At 43.2% G+C, this 23,743-nt stretch overlaps 1 protein-coding gene across 4 annotated transcripts in view; it reads left to right on the forward strand.

Moving 5' to 3' along the window:
- Positions 1 to 23,743, forward strand: part of SERHL2 (serine hydrolase like 2) — a 1,152,218-nt gene that overhangs the window by 438,548 nt on the left and 689,927 nt on the right. For all 4 annotated transcript variants that reach the window (XM_044060988.1, XM_044060991.1, XM_044060989.1 and 1 more), the window contains exon 5: positions 22,400 to 22,441. In XM_044060988.1, the coding sequence (XP_043916923.1) occupies positions 22,400 to 22,441 (42 nt within the window). The remainder of the gene's footprint in view (positions 1 to 22,399; positions 22,442 to 23,743) is intronic.

Here is a 23,743-nt window from a genome sequence, read left to right on the forward strand (position 1 = left end):
GGTTCATATTTTCCCCTGCTACAGTCAACTCATGGAGCGTTGAATCGCTTCAGTTAAGAAGAATTGCTCCCACCCCGAAAAAAAAAAATGTGTGTATATAAATTGGTAAATACGCTTCAGTGTTAGATATGACCGGAACCAAAACAGAGTTGTGTTACTTTTCCCTAGGGAATGAAAATAATCCTGGCAAAGGTTAAATAGGGTCATATGTAAAGATATGAAGGTGGGGAGGGGGTGTGAACGATGACATCACACTATGGGAGGTATTATCTGGCCAGACTGAGAGCGGGACGCTCCTGAAGTAAAAACAGTGAAATTACACATAAAATAGTGAGAAAAGTGCGGATTTACTAACACAGGTCCACTTAACACTACTCAAAGTACATACTGGTGAGGAAAAAAAATTAAGTGTTCTGGAAGCTCCATCTTTGACACTCTCCCTTTAAACCATCTGACTACCGATCTTCTGAAAAAAGTAAGGATAAAGACAGAGACAGACCGCATAGGTCCAAAACTGCTGACAACGCTTCCGTTAAGCTAGTCACCAGTCTGCCGGTACTCAGTGAGGCGCTTTCGCAGCCTCTGATACCCACTACTACAGATTCACAGGCCTCTACTGAGACCCATTCGGAGTCCGGTATGCCGTGAGATGCTTCTTCAACTATGGAACCTGTGGATGTCTCTGCCTTGGATGGGTCCGGATTCGCTGTGCAGGCACCAGCTTCTGAGGGTGTATTCAGGCTTATCGATTTTCATATTAAGCCAACGACTTCACTTCAAGCTAAGCATACCGAATTCCTTAGGCCTAAAGCTCGCACTATGCCTAGAAAACCGACGACCAAAGCGCATTCCAGGCCCAGATGCCTCAAAAACAAATTATTAGAATGGCTGAAGACCTTATTACTTTTAATTAGGGGAAGCCAGCCTTCCCCCCTCTATGAGATTTAGAACTGATTTTCTTTCTGATTCTTCTGATCAGGAATCTGATATCTCTGTTCGTTCTGACTACCAAGATTTACCCTTATCTACTTATGAGGATTCTGATGCAGAGGATTCCATTCCCTCTGCTTCCCCTCCAGAAAATTATTCTTTTGGTGAAACCTTGCATCCCTTAGGGAGCATTTCCGCAGGGAAAACCAGGACTATTCTCAATCCAGAAAGAGACTTAGGGAATTTTTGAACCTGCCTCAACACAGGCCTCTAGCTACCCCTCCTGTTCTGGAGATTGTAGATGATATTTCCTTGGATCCGGCCTTACCCCAGACACTTTGCCTCCAGCTCCCAGGAAACCTGACAGGTACTACAGAGTACCTGACTCTCACAAATTCCTTTTCAAGAATCCTACTGCGGATCCAGAGACCAAAAGGCATTAAGGCTACTACTGACAAAAACCCTACCCCTTCTGATCGGGACTCTAGAGCTTTAGACAGATGAGGCAAGAAGGTATACACTTATGCTACTTTGGCCATTAGGGCTTTAAATTTTTAGTTTCATATGTTAAAGTATCAGCAGCATATTATGGGACTACTTAAACAGAAAATGATGTTGATTCCTGACTGTGCTGAACACAAAGATTTACAAGAGTTCATGCATTCTGCTGACCAAGTTGGTAAACATACTTTGCAATGTGGTTTTGATGCTTTAGAAGCATCTTGCAGGGCTGCTGTCACTGGCTGTGTACTTAGAAGGCATGCTTGGCTTAAGGAACAAAACTTTCCAGATCATGTTAAAGCTAAATTACTGGATTCACCCTTAAACCAAGAGTGCGTTTTTGGCAACAAAGCAGAAGAAGGATGGAGGAAAAAGCTAAATCTATGCAAACTGTTAAAGATTTCTTACAAGTACAACCACCTAGATTCAGTAGACATTGGCCTTCAAAGAACTGGTCCTTTCCAGTCCCTTCCAGACCTTCTCAGGCCAAACCCAGGAGCAGCAAACCACCAAGACTTCAGTCTCAGGCTATGCACAGATCTATGCAGTGGGGGGGGCTCCCACTTACAAAGCAGGGAGTAGTAAGCCACCCTCCCTTTGGAAAATGGCACAATGACTTATCCTTAACTCTTCCAAGCCTTGCTCAACTACTTGCTCCCTTAGGAGTAAAGCTCGCCCTGCATGCAAAAAAAAACTGGGAACTCATTACCTAAGACAAATGGGTTTTAAACATAGTGTCCCTAGGATGCAGATTCCACTTCCACTCACTCCCAACCCCAAGTGGATGCCCAGACCTCCCCCCAAATCAGTGGGCGGAGGCCCAAAAACAAGTGCTCTTTCTCCTCAGTTCAGGGCCATTCAACCTGTCCCAGCAGAACAAAGGGGACAAGGTTTTTATTCAAGACTTCTTCCTGGTTCCCAGAAAAGAAAACTCCTGGCATCCTATCCTGGACCTATCTATTCGCAACACCTTTCTGGTGGTTCCAAAATTCGAAATGCTAACTCATCAACAGCTTATTCCCATGCTAGCCAAGGATGCCTGGCTGGCAACCCAAGACTTAAAAGAAACTTACCTGCACATCCCAGTAAGGGAATCCTGCATAAAATACCCAAGTTTCAGGGCAGGCTACAGGCACTATCAGTTCTCTGCACTTCCCTTTGGCTTATCTACTGCACCCAAGGTATTCACAAAGTGCCTAGATCCAGCCATTGCATTTTGCAGGCAGGGAAATATTCAGATTTTCCCATACTTGGATGATTGCCTGATTCAGACAGAGAGGCAGGACTTGCTATTACAGCACCTGGCATTTGTAAAGAGACTTCTAACCTCACTGGGGTACACCATCAACAAGAAGAAATCATACCTATTACCTGCCAACAGATTGTATTCCTGGGAGCAAGCTTAAACACAACTACCCAGATGGCATTCCTCACTCCAGAGAAACAAGTTAATTTGACAACTACTTCAAACTATTAGCCACAAAAACCCAGCTATCTGCAAGGAAAATCCTACAAGCCCTGGGGTTCATGTCCTCTTGCAGTCTGTTAATTCTTTATGCAAGACTGCATATGAGGAAACTTCAGTGGTATCTAAAAAGTCTATGGTGTCAACATTCTCAGGACCTGGAAACAATGATTTTTATTATTCCTTGTCTAAGGGCAAAGTTCCTTTGGTGGGCAGAGGCCTGCTACCACAACAAGGGACTCCCTTTCACTCTACCTCCTGCCACCCAAACCCTAACAAAAGACGCATCAGACTATGCATGGGGGGCTCACATGGCAGGGCAGTGCATTCAGGGCAAATGGAACCCAAAACAGATGTACCTGCGTATCAATCAAAAAGAAATGGTAGCTGTACAGAATGCTCTGACAGCCTTCAAAGACCTTATTCTTTCAGGACAACTGTTGGTAAGGACAGACAGCACCACAGTTATGCGGTACATAAGCAGGGGGGAACCCATTCCTACCCACTCTGTAGACTAGCCATGGCTCTGTGGAACACAGCCTTGAGCTACCAAATGAACCTACAAGCTCAATTCCTGCCAGGCAAACTAAATTCACTGGCAGACTACTTAAGCAGAAATCTCATGGACCCACACAAATGGAAACTGGAACCCAAAATATTCAAGCTCTTGAGGAACAAATGGGGGACACCAGAGGTAGACCCATTTGCCTCCCCTCAGAACTACCAATTGAACAAATTCTGCATCAGAACTCCCCACAGTCAAGCTTGGAAAGTGGACGCCCTGTCCTTTACCTGGGAAAGCCTCTCGGTTTATGCCTTTCCCCCTCTGTCTCTCCACTCAAAGGTTCTACTAAAGATCAAACAGGACAAACCAAGGACAATACTGATTGCACCAGACTGGCCACGCCAGCACTGGTACACCCTTTTGCGCAGTCTGTCAGTGCTATAACCATGGCACCTGCCTTAGACCCCTTCCCTGCTGTCCCAGCAGGCGGGCCAGATTCTGCACCTTTAGCTTCAAACCCTGAACCTTGCAGCCTGGCTAATTCCCTGAGCTCACCTCTAGCAAACCTCAGTAAGCAGGTGCTGGATGTCATTCTTGAGGCAAGGAGGCCTAGTACTAGAAAATCCTATTCAGAAAAGTGAAAAAGATACTGTTCCTGGAGCCAGGCTCAGGGGATGGGCACAATGGTGCCCAGCTTACCTCATATTCTAGATTATTTAATAGACATGTTCCACAAGGGCCTATCTTTCTCTGCAATTAAGATTCATGCCTCTGCCATTTCAGCACATAATAATACTGAGACACCCCTCTTCTCTCATCCCCTGCTAAAACAATAATCTAAGACCCCCCAGGAGATCTCCCACTCCAGCCTGGGACCTTAACTTTGTATTGGAAAAACTCACTCTTCCCCCCCTTTGAACCAGCTGCTACAGCAGAGTTGCAATTCCTTTCTTGGAAAACAGCCTTACTTCTAGCCATCACTTCAGCAAGAAGAGTTTCTGAACTGCAGGCCCTCATGGCAGTGGAACCCTTCATCATCTTCCATGTGGACAGGGTTTCCCCTCAGGACTAATCCATCCTTTATGCCCAAGGTGGTGTCTAGTGTGGCTCTAAACCAGTCCATTCATTTGCCTACTTTTTTCCCTATTCCTCAAAATAAAGGGGAAAGGATACTGCATTCGATGGACATGCACAGACAGCTTAGATTCCATTTGGACAGGACTAAGCCTCTCAGAAAATCAGACCAGCTGCTAGTTAGCTTTGCTGCAGGGGCAGAGGGGAAGGCCATTTCAAAGCAAACCATTTCCAAATGGATATCCCATTGCATGTATTTCTGCTACAAGCACCATGGAAAACCTACCCCACATGGGGATAAGATCACATTCCACCAGGGCTGCATCTACCTGTACGACATTTCTCAGAGGAGTCCCTACCAGGGACATCCTGGAAGCTGCTACCTGGAACTCTATACATACTTTCACCAAGCATTACCACCTGCCTATCTTTTCTAAATCCAGAGCTGGATTTGCCACAGCAGTCTTACAGGGCCTGATTGCTGACCCTATTGCTCTTTAACTACCTCCACCCTTCCTTAGCTTTGGGAATCAACCCAAATGTGATGACTGCAACAGTGAAACATGAAGAACATAGTACAGTTGTGTACACGTAACATAAATGTAGATGTTCGAGTGTATTCACTGTTGCAGTCCTTGTTACCCTCCCTCGAGCCCCCTGACTCCTCTTGACTTTTACCTTTCCTTTTTGTTTGGCTTATATTATATCATGTGTATTTGCTTTTTGCTGGGGATGTTCCATACCATATAGTTGCTTCCTATTGTGGGGGCACCTGACATCTGGGGCAAGAAAAACTGATGTAATGGCATCGGCTGCATGTTTTATACCCTTGATGTCATAGAAGAAGCGACAGCAGCAGAAATCTGAAGACTTTGGAATTCAGGCCAGCTGAGGGCTACCTGCAGGGAGATAACCCAAATGTGATGACTGCAACAGTGAATACACTCGAACACCTACGTTTATGGAAAATGTACACAACTGTACTTTCTAAGGTTTCTGACATGGAAAAGAGGTATTCTGAGCTCCTCCAGATGGAGTTCCCTAAGCCCTTTGCTGTACTTCCAGTCTTAACTGCCCTTCTAGATAACTTTTCAGTTGCCTCTGGGACCCCGGATTCTGAACTTCCAGCCCCTAAGAAACCTAATAGGCTTTACAAGGTGCCTGATGAGTGTAAGTTCTCTACAAATGTCCTTCTGCTGATCCTTCTGTAGTCTGTTTCTTCTGACAAACCCGCTAAACTTTTTCCTTCTACTAAACTACTTCCTAAAGACAAGGACAGTAGAGCTATGGAACTGCTAGGAAAAAAGGTATATACTGCTACCACCTTGGCCTTTCGAGCTGTTAATTACCAGATCTATGTGACCAGGTATGTTTTAGCCCTTCTTTTTCAGGCTTCTTAGGCTATCTCAGATTTTCCTGATTCTGATGAGAAGGCTTCAGCCCTCTCTTTACTGAGCTGTACTTCTTGGGTAGCTCACCACTCTATTAAATGTAGTTAAGATGCAGCTAATGCCTCCTCTAGGGCTGTTGCTTTTGGTTCAGTTTTGAAATGTTCCTATTTGCTTCATTTCCAGCATTTGCTTGATGATATTAAAGCTAAATTGTTGGCTGCTTCTCTTGACAATAAGAACCTGCTTGGTTCTGCTGCTGCTGAGCTTTTTAAGTGTCTTTACTGTAAAGGTAAGGTCTTGCAAGAATTGAAGCATATTTTTGTCTTTCCTATCCCTAAGTTCCAGAGGAATTATCCATCCAAATTTGCCTTTGTTCGCAGACAGCCCCCTCCTCCCAAAGGTAAGAAGGGTTCTAGGCAGGTTCCTTCCGACACGTTTACTCAGACTCCTACTTCTCAGAAGCCTCCTTTTCAAGACAAGCCAGTTTCTGTTTGCTTCCCCCTTTTATTGAGTTAGGTTCCCTTCTCTCGTTGTCTTTCCCTGTCCCTTCTAAATTGGTTAAGGGTCACTCAGGACTCATGGATTCTGTCCATATGCTGTCAAGGATACTTTGTGGTACAGAAAACTCCCTTTGTCCTTTTCTGGGCATCCCTCAAATTCCTCAGGAACAGTTTCCTTTCTTCCAGGAACTGCTTCAGGGCCTTTTGGCACAGGGCACCATTCAAGCTTTGCCCCCTTCCCAGAAGAGGAAGGGGTTTTATTCAAGAATGCTTCTGGTTCCCAGGAAGGAAGGCACCTTGGAGACCCAATGTCCTTCATGGATGCATCTGCAGTCATAACAAATGGGTTGTCCTGTCGTCAGGCAGCCCTTCGGTCGGCCGGATTCAAAAGTCTGGGTCCGGCTTCGGCTGATGTCGCACTTCACCCGACATCATCTTTGCTGGTCTTCGGGTATAAAGGCATCAGCCGACGCCATTTTCCTCAGTCTTTCTTGCCGTGGCGCTCAAGCAGAAGCTGTTCGCAAGTGCCGGTCGGTCAGATCCAGAGATTACTACTACCGAATACTACTCAAGACTTCTAAAAGCTAAGTACCCCGTTGGGGACTCTTTCTTGCCTCAGCCGATGTCAGAAAGTCAATAATTGTTTAACTTGTGGGAAACAAATACCTCATAAAGATTTCCACTCTTACTGTTTGCCTTGCTTAGGCCCAGACCACGACGTAGCAGCCTGTTCGGCCTGTGCTTCCTTCAACCGAACGCTTAGGCGTCGGTCGGAGTTTGCTGAACAGTTTTTCGGCTCAGATTTTGCGTACATTATGCCGTCGGATCCTCCGACTACCCAAATTGTTAAAAAACGCAAAGAAAAAGACCGACACTCGCGGTCCGCGGTTTCGGCCGAAACCACGATTAAGCAAGACGCGAGTGTCTCGGTTTCGGCCGAAACCGAGAAAACTGGTCAATCTTCAGCCGAATCCATGACTACTACTGAGGCTCCTGCTACCTTATCTGAATCAGCCTCAGAAATTTTGCCTACAACTGTGGTTCTTACTGATCTATCAGACACCATCTCCTTGGATATCTCTACCCCAGCACGTGGTGCTGCTAGGCCTCCTGCAGCCATGTCTATTAAGGCCTTTGCCAGGGCTAAAGCAGCCAAATCAGCTAAATCAGTGCCTGTTAAACCACCCTCACTCAGGCCCACTTCTAGTTCTCAAATGCTTACTCTGGCAGAAGATTTAATATCCTTAATTAGGGGATCCCAATCTCACCCAGACAGGGCCTCTCAGCCCCCAGAAAAGAGACCTAGAGCAGAGCCCCCTGAGCCTGTGTCCTCTGATGATTCTGCGGATGACTCAGACTTTACAGACCAGCCAGAGGCTCCTTTTTCCAATTATGAAGATTCAGATGCTGAAAAATCCATTCCAGCTGCCTCTCCACCAGAGGAATTCTCCTTTGGGGAAACCTTACATGCCATGAGAGAACAATTCCAATGGCAGGGACAAGATTTCTCAGATTCAAGAAAAGGCTTAGGACTTTTCTGCACTTACCACAACATAGGCCCTTAGCTATACCTCCTGTCCTATCTGTTGTGGACGATGCATTTAATGATGTCTGCACAGCTCCTGATTCTTTACCTCCAGCCCCTGCCAAACCAGATAGATTTTACAGGGTGCCAGACACTCATCACCACCTATACAAGGCCCCACTTGCAGACCCCGAAACTATATCCCAGGGGCCTAAGGCAGTAGCCTCGACCACAGCAAATAACCCTATTCCCTCTGAAAGGGAATCCAGGTCCTTAGAGAGATGGGGGAAAAAAAGTCTACACCTCTGCTACTCTCTCTGCTAGAGCTTTAAACTGTCAGTTTCACATGATCCAATACCAAGAGTTTATGCTTGATCAGTTAATTAAAAAGCTGTCCTCTGATGAATCTTTAGATAAGAAATATGTATCAGAAATGGTGAATAACATCCAACAGGTTAGTAACCATTCTTTAAAATGTGGCTATGATGCACTGGAGGCTTCATTTAGATCAGCCATGACTGGCACAGTGATAAGAAGGCATGCATGGTTGAAAGAACAGGTCTTGCCGGACCATGTTAAAGCTAAGCTATTGGATGCTCCTATGGATAAGGCCAGTCTATTTGGGGAACCTGCCCAGCAGGTAATGAAGAAAATGGAAGAGAAGGCAAAATCTGTACAAACAGTTAAAGATTTCCTACAGGTTCAGCCCCCAAGGTTTAGCAGGAACTGGCCTGCCAAAAATTGGTCCTTTCCTGACTCCACAAGATCCCAAAGGGGCAGGAACAGACACTCTAGGGGCAGAAATCAATCCAGAGGAGGTGCCTACAGAGGACGACAGTGGCAAGGCAATAACCGAGGCACAGACGCAACCACTGCCACTGCAACAGGACAATCACAGTGACTTGGCTCTGACTCCGCCTACCAGGGAGCAAATAGCAGCACCATTAGGCAGAAAGTTTGCCTTATTCTCGAAAAATTGGCACTATATTACAAAAGACAAGTGGATTTTGCAAACCATAGACCAAGGCTACCGGTTCCACTTCCACACTTTACCAGTAAAAAGAGGAATGCCAAACCTGCCCTCAAATCAAAAAATAGAAGCCCTGCACCAGACAGCAGAATTAATAAAGATGAGAGCTGTGGAAAGGGTACCAATAACAGAACAGGGCAAAGGATTCTACTCCAGACTCTTCCTAGTACCAAGAAAAGAAAAAAACTGGAGACCTATTCTCGACCTGTCCATCTTAAACACATACATCATGGTCCCAAAATTCAAAATGCTGACCCTACAGCAACTTCTTCCCATGCTGGGCAAGGAGTGTTGGCTGGTAACTCTAGATCTCAAGGAGGCATACCTGCACGTCCCCATTCGACCAAATTGCAGAAGATACCTCAGATTTCTTGCAGGATCAGAGCATTATCAATTCTCAGCATTACCCTTTGGCTTATCTACTGCGCCCAGAGTATTCACAAAATGCCTGGCATCAGTAATCGCTCACTGCAGAGTACAGGGAATCCAAATTTATCCATACCTGGACGACTGCCTGTTACAAGCGGACAACAAAAGCAAGCTGACAACAGATTTACAAAGGGTCATTTACTTGCTACAAGCCCTGGGATACACAGTCAATTTTCAAAAGTCAAGACTGATACCATCCCAGACAAGAACTTTCTTGGCTGAATTGGACACAGTAAAACAGATGGCATTCCTAACTGCAGAAAAACAAAAAGAACTCCCTCTTTACTTCTTGGCATTAACAAAGCAGAACAAACTAACAGCAAGAAAAGTTCTGCAGGCCTTGGGCTTCATGGCATCATGCATAATCTTGGTCCCACATGCCAGACTGCATATGAGAAAGTTACAGTGGTACCTAAAGAATTTATGGTCTCAACACAGGCACAGCTTAGAAACAGAAATACCACTAATCCCATGCTTAAAACAGGAGTTCCTATGGTGGGCTCGGGCATGCCAGTCAAACCCAGGCTTACCCTTCCACAACTTTCGAGCAAACCAAACCATCACAACGGATGCCTCAGACCTAGGATGGGGGGCACACATGCTGGACAAATGCGTACAAGGACTATGGACTCAGGACCAGCTGCACCTGCACATAAACCAAAAAGAAATGCTGGCAGTAAAACTGGCAGTCCTAAAATTCAGACCATTCCTCAAAGAAGGCCATTTGATGATAAGGACAGACAACACCACAGTCATGTGGTACATCAACAAACAGGGAGGCACTCATTCTTACCCCCCATGCAGAATGACTTTGGACCTTTGGAATCTGGCTCTCAGCTACAACATCCAGTTACAGGCAATATTTGTACCGGGAAAAGAGAACACCCTAGCAGACATTTTAAGCAGAACCACCTCGGATGCTCACGAATGGATGCTACACCCGGACATCTTCAAGGCCATCACAAAGAAATGGGGAATGCCACAAATAGATCTATTCGCTTCCCCACAAAATCACCAGCTCAAAAAATTCTGCACAAGGACATTCCACCCACTTGCATGGAAGGTGGACTCGCTATCCTTCAGCTGGAAAGGCCTGACAGCATATGCATTCCCACCTCTTCCCTTGATGCACAAGGTACTACTGAAAATCAAAGAGGAACGTCCAAGGATAATTCTGATAGCTCCGAATTGGCCAAGACAACACTGGTACCCATTGCTGAGGAGCATGTCTCGGGAGAAAATGTGGTCAATACCCCTGATGCCTCTGATGTTAACTCAGAACAACTACAACATCATACATCCAAACCTAAAAACCTTGTAACTGACTGCCTGGAACATCACATAGCAGTAACTAACCCTGACCTTTCACAAAGGGTTAAAGACATTATCCTTGAAGCCCGCAGACCTTCAACAAGAAGGAACTATGCAGGAAAATGGAAAAGGTTCGTCATTTGGAGTACTGAAAGAGGAAAAGATGTGTCGAACATAGATATTGCTAACATTCTGGAGTACTTGGCAGAGCTTCTACATACAGGCCTGTCCTATTCCTCCATCAAGATACATGCATCAGCTATTTCAGCAGAATACAGCTTTGATCCTCCTGTCTTTTCACATCCTCTACTCAGGCAGTTTCTCAGAGGGATCAAGAATGTAAAACCTCCTAGGAAACCACCATTACCAGCATGGGACTTGAACTTTGTACTAGAAAAGTTAACACTCCCTCCGTTTGAACCAGCAGCAACAGCAGATCTACAACACCTGTCATGGAAAACTGCTTTCCTACTGGCTATTACTTCAGCAAGGAGGGTTTCGTAACTACAGGCCTTAATGGCAGTGCAACCCTTCCTAATCTTCCATCAAGATAGGGTGTCCATGAGAACTAATCCTACATTTATGCCTAAGGTGGTATCCAGAGTGTCTTTAAACCAGGCAATCCACCTACCTACCTTCTTTCCCAATCCACAAAACACAGGTGAAAGAATAATGCATACCTTGGATGTACACAGACAGTTACGCTACTACCTGGACAGAACCAAAGGTAACAGAAAAACTGACCAGCTCTTTGTAGCCTATGCAACAGGAAGGGAAGGAAAAGCAATTTCCAAACAGACAATCTCCAAATGGATAGGAAATTGCATAAGATTCTGTTACTCCTACCATGGAAAACCAATTCCACAGAACATAAGACCTCATTCTACAAGGGCTACAGCCACTACCACAGCTTTCTTAAGAGGAGTGGCAACCAAGGACATTATTGAGGCGGCTACTTGGACCTCCGTGCATACATTTGCCAAGCATTATAATTTACCTCTATATTCTAGATCCCGAGCAGGGTTTGCCACTGCTGTACTGCAAGGGATCCTGACTACACCATAATTATTATTCCTCCTCCCCTAGTTTGGCTATGGTATTCTACCCATTTGTTATGACTGCAGATGCATCCATGAAGGACATAGTACAGTTTTGTACCTGCCATAAATGTAGATGTCCGAACTGCTGGATAGCATCTGCAGTCAGGATTACCCTCCCTCCTTCCCCTCTGCGGTACTCCTAGGGTATTTACCCTCCTAATAGCTAGCTGGGGGGGGAGTCTCTTATGGTGTATTTGTTTGTATATATGTACATACATGTTTATTTTTTGTGTTTGCCTTCTACTATTTTGGAAACATTGGCATTTATCCAAAATTTAGCTTTCCAAGAGGGCAATTGGCATCTGGGGCAAGAAACACTGAGGAAAATGGCGTCGGCTGATGCCTTTATACCCGAAGACCAGCAGAGATGACGTCGGGTGAAGTGCGACATCAGCCGAAGCCGGACCCAGACTTTGGAATCCAGCCGACCGAAGGGCTGCCTGACGACAGGACAACCCATTTGTTATGACTGCAGATGCTATCCAGTTCGGACATCTACATTTATGGTAGGTACAAAACTGTACTTTCTGGACCTTTCTCAGCTCAACACCTTTCTGAAAGTCGCTTCATTTCAGATGTTATCCCTTCAAACCCTGTTTCCCCTTCTTCTTTCCCAGGCTTTCTTGGTCTCCCTGGATCTTTACATCCCAATTCATCCCTTTTTTGGGATTTCTTTTGCATTTCTCTGTCTGTTCCTTGCATTTTCAGTTCTCTGCTTTGCCCTTTGGCCTTTTGTACTTCCCCAAGGATATTCAGCAAATGCCTCAGTCCTTTGATTGCCTAATGCATGATGAGAGGAGTTCAGATCTTTCCTTTTCTAGACAACCTGCTCATTCAGGTTTCCTCCCCTGAGGTCTTACTTCAGCTCCTCCAGTACACTGTATGTTTCTTACAAAGCCTGGGGTTTCCAATAAAATTTCAGAAATCAGTCCTGTTTCCTTCTCAGGATTATGTGTTTCTCAGTTGCAGGCTGCAGACCTTTCCTGTGTTGGCATCCCTGCCTCCTCCCAAGTCTCTTTCTCTGATCACCTTTTTTCATTCTGTTCTCCCTCTAGTTTCATTTACAGCCAAGGAATTTCTTAGGGTGATAGGATTCATGGCCTTCACCATTCCTATGCTACCTCTAGTCACACTTCACATGCGAAAACTACAGTGGTTCCCATAGTCAGTATGGCTTATGACACTTACCCACTACATTTTATTGTCCCTCTTCTTCCATGCCTCAAACTTGAGGATTCATCAGCTGTCTCTCAACGTGGGACTTTTCACCCCTCAGTTCCCCTCTAAGGACCTTTTCTCGGATGCCTCAGATGCAGGGTGTGGAGCCTCTTTCGGTTCCCTCAGGGTCCAGGGTCTCTGTTCTCCTCATCAGAGGTCAGACCACATCAACATCAAGGAGATGAGAGCTCTCCTTTTCACCCTTCTGGCCTTTCATTCCCTCTTTTCTTCCAGGGCCTCTCCAAATCTTCACAATACCAGAATGATGTGGTATATCAACAAGCAGGGGGGGGGGGGGTCACTGTGTCCTACCTTCTTTGCAGACTAGCTGTTCAAGTTTGGGATTTAGCTGTCCAGTATCAAGTGACTCTTCAGGCTGTTTACATTCTTTCAGAGCAAAATGTAGTGGCAGACTTTGAGCAGGTCCAGAACACAGGCTCATGAATGGATGCTTCACAGAGATGTGTTTCTCGATATTGTCAGTCAGTGGGTACTCCTCAGGTAGATCTTTTTGCCTTCCATTTGAATAGACAACTTCCTCTTTTTGCACCAGAGTCCCAAGTCCTCTGGCTTGGAAGGTGGATGCCCATCTTTTTCTTGGAAGATGATGTTTCTCTACAACTTCCCTCCTCTTCCTCTGATTCCAAGGGTCCTCCTCAAGATAGAGCAGGACTCCCCCATAATCTTGTTGGTGACTCCCTTTTGGCCCAGACAGCATTGGTTCCCCCTTCTTCACCTAGACAGGGGAAGTCACCACAAGTTACCTTACAGGGTGGACCTACTCACACAAGACAAGGGGGTTCTGATCCATCCTCACTTGTCCACTCTTCAGTTGACATTTTGATCCTTCTAGGCACCTTTTTTGGAGAATGTGCTTAGGGTTCTGCAGGAGGCTAAGAAACCTATTATCAGGAAATTTTTTGTGTCCAAATGGGAGAGAGTTTCTGTTTGGTGCATTGCTCGAAACCCGGATCCACTTTCTGTGGCTCTCTCTCTCTGGTTCTGTCTTGTTTATGTGAATTGCTCCATGCTAGGTTAGCATATTCTTCTGTTAAAGCTAACCTCTCAGCTATTTCTGCTTGTCTGCCATTAACTCCTCCCATGGCCTCTAGGTTTGAGGTCAAGCAATTACTTAAATGTATTCTTCATATCAGGCCTCCCAGGAAGCCTATTCCACTTTCCTGGGACCTCAATTTTGTACTTGAAAAATTGATTCAGGTTTCTTTTGAGCATGCAGTTTTAGCTTTCTTACAACATTATACATGGCAGACTATTGTTCTTTTGGTCCTTATTTCAGCTAAGAGGATACCTGAACTCCAGGCTTTTATGGGCTGTTGCTCTTTTTTGTTTTTTCATAGGGACAGGGTGTCTGTACAGTCCTAGTCCTTCTTTTATGCTCAAGGTGGTTAATTTGCTATCCTTTTTTCCTTCTCTGCAGTCTGCTAGTGAAAAGGTTCTTCACACCTTGGTTTTGCATAGACAACTCCAATATTATTTAGATAAGATTAAAGTCATTCACAAGTCTGAGCAACTTTTCATTTCCTTTCGTCCCAGATCTCTGTTTGCTAAGCAAAGCATATGTATGTATAGCTAGTAAGGGCATGTTTAAGTGCAGAAATTGTCATTGCGATTTATATGGGAAGAGGTTAAATCTTATGTTGACCTGCTGTCCGAAATCATTCACTTAATGGTAAATTTAATTGCAATACCAGAGGTGTGGTATATCTGGGCCAATATTTAACATGCCCAGCATTTATTGTGGGCAAGACTAAAATGCCATGAGGAAAATGCTATACCCGTATCTTTATGCTATCTCTAAACACGATAACACAAATGCCTTAAGTAAGAATTCAAAGGTTTGTCCACAATTCAGAATGTTTACCTCTGGCAAGACCGTCTCTGAGAAAGATACAGTGGCATCTGAAATCTTTTCAGATTCCAGTCCTGGGATTTGTAGAGCAGTCACTTGGTAGAGATATGAGGTACCCCTGAATCATGGTCTCCCATTCTCCTCTCGTGCTCCAAAGCAGTCAGTCACTAGACTGGGACAAAAAAGACAAACACAAGCGCATAAATATAGAACAGATGCTTGCTCTTATCCAGACCCAAAACTCTCAATCACCCTTGGTCCCAAGCACCACTTCAAGTTGTTACGGACAATACCACAGTGATGTGGTACATAAGTAAGCAAGAGGGAAACAGATCTCAGTCCTGTGCAGACAGCCATGTTAGCATGGGATATACTTTACAGTACAATCTCAATCTACAGTTTCTTAATTTCATCAGAGCAAAATTGTATGGCAGGCAAGCTGAGCAGGACAAAGACAGACCCATGCAAATGGAACCTGGATTAGGTGGACTTCCAAGATTTGATACATCTGTGGTGAGTTCCTCAAGTAGACCTTTTTATCTCCCATCTGTACAGCCCATTGATAAAATGTTGCTTCAGGTCTCAATGTAAGAAGGCCTGGAATATTTTCTTTTCCTTGGAGATGAATGTTCCTTTGTGCTTTCCCATCCGTTCAACTGATATCCAGGATACCTCTGAAGATTCAAAAAGTAATCCCCCAAGATCATTGTGGTGACTCCCTTTTCGCTCAGGCAACAGTGGTTCTCCCATTTTTTTTAATTGGCTGGGGGTAATTACCACAAGCTTCTTCTCATACTGGATCTATTCACAAAACAGGAGTGTCTGTTACATCCTGACCCCAAACAACTTCAACTGACTGCCTAGATGATAGGGTCCTAATGCCTTTCAGGCACCTGTTTACTGAGTATGTGCAGCAGGTAGTAATGAAGAAAAAAAAACTGCTGCTAGAAAATCCTATATAGAACAAATGGAAAAGGTTTTCTAGTTGGGGTCAACAACTTAACTATCACCTGCTCAGGGATAGTGCGTCTCTAGTTTTACAATATTTGTATGAGTTGCTTTCTAAGATCTGTCTTACTCCTCTATCAAGGTTCATTTGTTGCCCATTTCATGCATGTCTGCCCATGGATTCCTTTCTTTCAAGGCTTTCTCATGTCAAAATGTTTTTGAAAGAGCATTGCATAAGAGACCTGCAAGAAAACCGATGGCCCTTCCTTGGGATTTTAATTTTATGTTAGAGAAACTAACACTTGCTCCATTTGAACCAGCTGTTGTGGCTGACTAAACGTTCTTAACGTGGAAAATAGTTTTACTGATTGCTGTGACCTATGCAAGAAGAGTATCTGAGTTGAAAGCTCTTCTGGTGAGTCACCCTTATCTCATTTTCCACAGAGACAGGGTTTCTTCGAGAATTAATCCTTCTTGTATGCCTGAAGTGGTATCCAAGTTTCTTGAAGCCAAACTATCCATCTCCCTGTGTTCTCTGAAGCTGAAAATGGTAGAGAAAGGATGCTTCATATCCTGGATGTCCACAGGCCACTTTGATACTATCTTGATAGAAGAAAATCTTTCAGAAAGTCCGATCAGTTCATTTTTTGTGAAGGTAAGAAGAAAGGATAACGTGCGTCAGAACAGACTATTTCCAAGTGATTGTCTCGTGTTATTACCTTTTGTTACTCCCAACACAAAAAGCAATTCCAGGCAGGGTCAAGGCATATTGTACTAGGACCTTGGCTTCATCTATGACTTTTTGGAAAGGGTTGGACTCTAGAAGCACTCTAGAAGCAGCAAGTTGGTCCTCTGTGCATACTTTTGCTAAGTACAGCAAACTAGATTTATTTTCTAGGTCTAGGTTAGGCTTTACTATGGCCATTTCCAGGGGCTGCAGGACCCTTGTCTTTCCACCTCCCAAGTGTTCTAAGTTGTGGTAATCTAACCATATAGCTTAGGCTACTGCAGCAGTCATCAGAATGAAGGACATAGTACAGCTGTATAAGTAAACTTACTGTAACAGTAGATGTTTGAATGGTCACTGCTGCAGTAGCTGCTCTCTCCCTCCTTCCCTGTTGAATTTTGATGTATTTGTCATGCCATGGTGTGGATGTTTGTTTTTTATTGTTCTTAGCCATATCCTTGGAGGTCTCAGCCTCCCTCTTGCAGTTGGCATGAAAGTTTTGAAGGGCTTGGTGCCCAAAACTGTCTTTTAGTTAGCTCAGGTTGAGTTGACTGATGGTTTGGGTACGTAGAAGGTGCCTTGAAGCTTTGGAAACTGGCTGGCTGGTTTATTCTATATGGGATATAATCCATGTAGTTTGCCATGCCTCAGTGTGTGCATACAGCTGCTTTGTTGATCTCTCTCCCCAGTTTGCTAATGCAGGCGATTACCAATATGAACAGCAATGGGCTCAGAGCTGAACCCTGATGCACACCTACTCCCCCTGGGAAACTCTCTGCGAGTGCAAACACAAGCTGGTAGAGTGGTTCTGATTCCATATTCTTTGCTATTGCAACTCCTCTCTTTGTTGTTTTGTTAGCCAACCAGTAGTTCTAGTTAAACTCATTGGTTTGTAGTTAGGGGAGCTGTCCCTCTTTGCTAAGTAGCCAAGCTGTTCCATAGGTGATTTTTTATTTCTCCAATTTGTCTGTAGATATGAGAGAATAAATGTGCATCCTGGGATGAGGTGGTACCCTCTTCAGGATTAGTTCCTCTGCTTTGTGCTCATTGAGTATCAAGTTTGTCTCTGGCTCTGGCTCCTCTGAATGTAATTGGATTAAGGGGGCTGATTGGTGAGTAAATGGGTCCTATAATTCTGAATTAGTGCCTGTTGAAGCTGTATGGAAAATGTGGAGAATAAAGTGCTAAAAAATAAAAAGAAAGAAATAGTCAAATGTTGGTCAGTGTAGCATCTGTAGACATTTTTAGTACTGTTATTTGGTTCCCAATTTCTGCTGGCTGTGAGTTCTCTAGTACCTCCCATAAGTAGTGTTATTACATTCCAGATACTCACTTGGTATAAACAGCAGTGAGTGAAGGTCTTTCTGTAGTCTGATGATTAGAAATGCCAAGCACCTTTGTATGGTAAGGGTCTCTGAACTGATTAGCAGTGAGGGGTATGGGTCTTTAGGGAAGTGTATTTTGGTGAAGCCATAGCAGTAACTCAGATTTCACTAATTATGTGCTTCTAGACAAATACAGATAACAACTGTATACTTTCTTCATGAGCATGAATGACATTAGTGAAACAGGTACCTGTCAAGGTCATTAAAAGTTTACTTACACTGGGAGGTGAGGGGAGTCTTGGACACCATTGTCATTATAAAGTGGTTTGGGGTGGTGAACTACTATGGGTGGACAGAAAAGTTGGGATATTTAAATAGTGCACATTATTTGAGATGGACATTGTTACAGTTGTCACAACCTTTGGTATACAGTTCCCTAATGAATTTGCTGCAGGGGAAATTCCTTTTTCTCCTAGGTTCAGTAACCATTGATTTGACTATAACAAGTAAGGGGGTGAAGGGCAGATTCCTCTGTGTGTGTGCACATACACACAGAAAACAAGATTCATTTTTGCTGAAAACTATTCTTTATTGATTGCAGGCAGAATTCAGACCTCTAAATTTTCATGTTCTTAACATTTTCCACTGGGACATTGTTGACAAGTGCGTACCAAGTCCTTGCCTGTTGTGCTTTCTTGCTGGACCTGCCCATTGGCTCCACTTCCCTTACCTAATTGGCTTATTCATTCCCATTTATTTTTCAAGGATAAGAGCCAGGAATCCCCTCTGTAAGGCAACAGTTGTACAACCCATTCACTATTGCCTGGGGAGCTTAATCAGACCATTAATTGGAAGGGAGTGGGCTAGTTTTCAAGTCTGATGGAGTAGACTACCTGCTTCCTTTAATCTCCTCCTTCCTGCTGCAGCATTTTGAGTTCCTGAGTTCTGCCTTCTGCAGGAAGCATGCCCCTGCATGCTCCCTTCCATGGCCAGTGCACTTACACAGGCGTAGTGTATGATCAGTGACGGTTTGAGCATGTAACACCTAGTGCTTCCACTTGCTGTCTCCCAAGTAGAGAGCTAGAACCACCTTCTTGCCCCAGGATGGGCAAGCTGGTAGCTTCTCAAACCCAATATCCAAGTCGTGAATATTTTAGTGTCCAAGCTGCTAATCGACCTCATCTCCTTTGGGTCATAGCCGGTGTTTGTCCTTCTGTGCCACAGTCGGGGTGTACAGTTACTTTTTCTGTACAACCTGCATTTGTAGTTTACAGGTGACCCTGGAGTCAAAGGGCGTTACCTGATATTGATTGCATTAGGGAATTTGCACATCATTAAGGTCTGTATAAAAGGAAAATGAATGTTCGTGTGGGTCAGTTGGGAAAATATAATGGTTAGATGGGTAATTTTTTGCTGCTGTTAAACTGCTTTGATTTCAAGGATCAGTTAACACTAGACCAAGGAAGTACTAGCATCTTTGTTTGGGGACTTAATCTTGGGAGTTGCACTCATTGTAAGATCACACCTGAAGTATGTGCAAGATACTGGGGTTACAGAGTAGGTGTAGAGGAAAATGTTCCTCCAAAACAATGAAATTATTTCAGGTGTCCAGCAAGGATACTCCTTTCTCTCTCTTTTTTTTTTTTTTTGTAGAAATTGTGATTGGCATTTTGGGTGCCTGTTAATGCTATGGGTGATTTGCAAGGGGTGAGGACGGGCAAGGAATAAGAAAAGCTGTCATCTGCTGAAATGCAGTCTTTTGATTTTTTTCCCCCTCCACACTGTAGTGCCTTGATTACTTTGAGCTGTGGACAGAGTGGAACGCTAACACTCCTGTTTATTTGTAGTGTTCTTTAACAGTAATGTTTGTGCTGCACTGTTTTAACATATCACTTATTAATTCAATTCAATTATTAGTTTGGTATTAGTTTGGGAATATGCTCCATGCATTGCTTGGTAATACTAGTATTAAATTGTAGAATTCTAATACAGGAGATTTCAGGACTGAATTTTTGGAATAATTGTCCTTATTACTGAGTTGCATTAACTGGAATAGGAATAAGTTGGATGCAGGAGGCTCAAAACGTGGTCACTTAGAACCGGCTGTTGATACCATTTGTTTCTTTTCTTCAGTGTTGTGTTTCAGATCACCACACTTCAAGATGTTGTACCATTAGCACTGGTCAGCTGAAACACCACTGTCAAGCCATTATGTTTGTGCACATGCACAGTTCATCATTGTACTGCCTATAATTTCTTAAAACAACATTCTGCTCTGCATTCTAAACCAGTGGTTTTCAATCTTTTTACACTCTGGGAATGGTAAATATAGGAGAATTATTTTGGGGACTGTTAAGGCAGAAATAAAAACATTATTTATAAGGAATCTTCACTGTTAGAGCATTGTATACCAAAGGATGTGACATCTGAAACTTCAGTCCTTTTTGTGAGGAACAGACTAAAATATTGGGCAGAAATCTGGACAGTTGAGAGGTATGCTACTTAATTAGCTCACACGGACACACACACACACACACACACACACACACACACACACACACACACACACACACACACACACACACACACACACACACACACACCGATAGCTCTCAACCAGAGACAGATCCCAACAGAATCAGGGACACTTTTCATACATTGGTATTAACATGAAACACTGACAAAAATAACAGAACATGAGTAAATATGCATTCTTTTAAAGTAAAAGAAGTCTGTAACTCTAATTATTGTCACTATTTATTAAGTGTAATTCATCACCTTTTCTCCAAATGTCACCACTTTTAGGTGGAATTAAGAGGGACACAGCTAAAATTTCAGTCAAAATCTGGGACAGTTAAGAGGTATGCAGCTACCTTCCCTCTTACACACACACACACACACACACACACACACACACACACACACACACACACACACACCTGCCTACTACTTACATGCATATACACCTGTCTAGCTACCACTTAAACATAACACACACACACACACACACACACACACACACACACACACACACACACACACACACACACACACACACACACCCCTACTTCTCAGTTGTCCATTCATGGTCTGTATTTCAAACGTCTTCTGGCATTCAAATTCCAAGCATGCAGAAGACGAAGACTTAACAGTAGGTCACACAGATGCAGAAGATGAAAACAGGTCATACACACCTGTCACGTCTGTGTGACCAGACGCAAAGGGCATTCTTCTTAAAGAAGAATGCCCTTAAAAATTTTTTTTTTCATAGGTTCATAGATTAGTACTAGGCTAACTGCCCTTGCGAGCTATTTTAAGCCTAGCCAATTATCCCTTGTGAGACTCAAATCCTGCATCTTGTGTTTGTAAGGCAAACACCTTAACCATTAGGCCACCCTCCCTTTTTATTAAAAAAATAAGTCTCCCGGCCAGAGTCCCCCTCCAAGCCAGCGGGGGCCATCTCCTAGCCTTTCATGGACCATCAGGAAATTTTTACTAGACTGGACCTGGGCTGAGGACAGGTGGTTGAAAAACACTGTTCTAAACCCCAGTGTAAAATCATCTGTTGTTGCCTGTAGACATTTTTGCTTTGATTGTAATTCACTTTCATTTCTTAGACTTTTGTTACGTTCTTGTTGTACTTGCTTTGGACTGTTTGTTTTTTTTTCATGTAATAATAAGCTATTTTTTTATATAGTACTTTCTGCACTTGAGTGAGGCAGAATGCTTTGATTTTGACATATTGCTTTCATAAACTGCGACAGACTTGTATGCCAACTACAATATGTCAGTGGAATTCAGCTGTGTTGTAAAGCTTTGAATTGTATTTTCTGTAGCCCAGCATGTGCTTTCTGAGTTTGAGAACATTCTGGATGTAAGTGAAGAGTTGTTGTTGTGTCTTTTGGCTTTTCCCGGTTAGGGGTCGCCACAGCGGAACTCCGGTCCGCTAATGATTGGCAGTAGATTTTTACGTGCCGAGTTGCCAGCTCTGATGCACAACCTTCAATGAAGGCACGCCCATTAACGCATGTCTCCACACAGAAGACACTTCAGCTGAGAATCAAACAGGACAACATCTTACTGTGAGGCGACAACGCTACCGCAGCACCACCACCGCAGTATATGTAAGTGAAGAGTAGAGTACTACTTCCTTAAAATGTAGACCAGTTTTCTGTTCTATAGGACTTGTAGAAATCCTTGATTTGAGCAACTCATAAAGAATTGCACTGTATTCCCATTTGGATCTTGAGGTGCCTGAGTTGGTCAGAATGCTTTTGAAAGGAAAGATTAGTTTGCAGTAGAAATAGTCTATGGCTTTGCTTTTGCCTGTAGCCATAAGTTAAACTGCAGATGAATGACTTGTTAAATAATGATTTAGAAATGTTATTCCTCTGAGGTGAAATCTCTAGAGGTATTTAATAACGAAGTTAGAAGAGCAGAAACTGACTTTCTTTTTGCTAACTTAATATGAAAGTAACATTTCCACACTGAGTGGAATAACTGGTGGGCATCAGCAGTAAAATATGTAAAGAACTTTTTTTTTCATTTAGGCTTGGAGTGGAATAAATTCGTTATTATGGGCCACAGCATGGGTAAGTAATCTTTTCAGTTTCAGCACATCTACACTCTCTGTTTTTAGTAACAGTATTGCATGGCATTTTGGTGCTTTGGCTAGGTTATGACCAGCCTGTTATTAAGAAAGTTTTAACTCATTTGAAATTACAACTGTTTTACATTATTAAGACAGTGACGTACTTAAAATCTTGTTTGAAACCACTTGAACTTTCCTAAATAAAACTGCTCCTCACTTGTGGCGAGTTTTGCTGTTTTGATCACTGCTTTTTCTAGTGTTCTTAACTCCTGCATTTTTTTCCTAATTATTTCTGTCAGTGACTATCAAAAACATCTGGAATGCGAAGTGATGTCTAAGGTCATTGTAAAAAAAAAAAAAAGTTTACAAGCAATTCATTCTGTTTTTCTTTTTAGTGTAGTTTGCTACTTGTGTATCATTCTTATCCTTTGCCATTTTTGGTTGTAGTTTTGCATTGAATTTTGATAATGTAGCAAGTTTCCTTGTTTTTTTTTTTTTTTTTTTAAAGAAACATCTTAATTATGTACGACATAGGTCATGTTACATTTATATAAATGCAATTAACCATAGCGACACAATCTCAGTTTGCAAACATTATGCATCCCAAACCATGCCAACACAACTGTAGCTGCAAAGATTATACATCAGTTTTAATATGTCCAGTCATTGTTAGTCAGCCATTACATAGCTCATTCAAATCATGCATTCTTTTAAACCATTCTTCCTCTGCATGTAGTGATCTCACAATTCCCATTGTTTCTTATGTAATTTGCTCCTATCCATTTTTAAACATTTCAGTTCCAGTTATTTTAACTCTGTTACTGTCTTTTGGTAAGGTTGGTTTAGACTTTGATTTCCATTTTCTAGTAACTGCTTTTTTTGGCAGCCATCATAACTAGACTCAGCAAGGCCCCACTGTCTAGGCAGTTCTGAGTTTGTATCGTATCTTAAAAAAATAATTTCCTTAGTCACTCCAACTTGCTCACCCAGCATCTCTGACAGAGCAGTGTGCAGGGAATCTTTAAATTCTATCAAGTCATTACACTCCCAGAAAATGTTCCCAGTTACCTCTTTCTGCCCAATCACGCCTCCAACATATCTACCTATGGAAAAATTCTTTGGAGTCTGCACTGGGTATAAAAATACCTATGTAAGCACATCCAGGCAAGATTGTGCTCAGTATCAGACCTACTTCCTTGTAGCTGGGTGTGATTGCTTTTGTAACCATCTGGATATACGGAGCTGATAAAAGTATACTTTTTTGCACTTGATCTGTTTCAATGATAGTTAACAAAACTGTACT

The sequence above is a fragment of the Protopterus annectens genome, chromosome 2.part0 (assembly GCF_019279795.1).
Source record: "Protopterus annectens isolate FY-2018-M chromosome 2.part0, PAN1.0, whole genome shotgun sequence".
In the NCBI taxonomy this organism is placed as follows: domain Eukaryota; kingdom Metazoa; phylum Chordata; order Ceratodontiformes; family Protopteridae; genus Protopterus; species Protopterus annectens.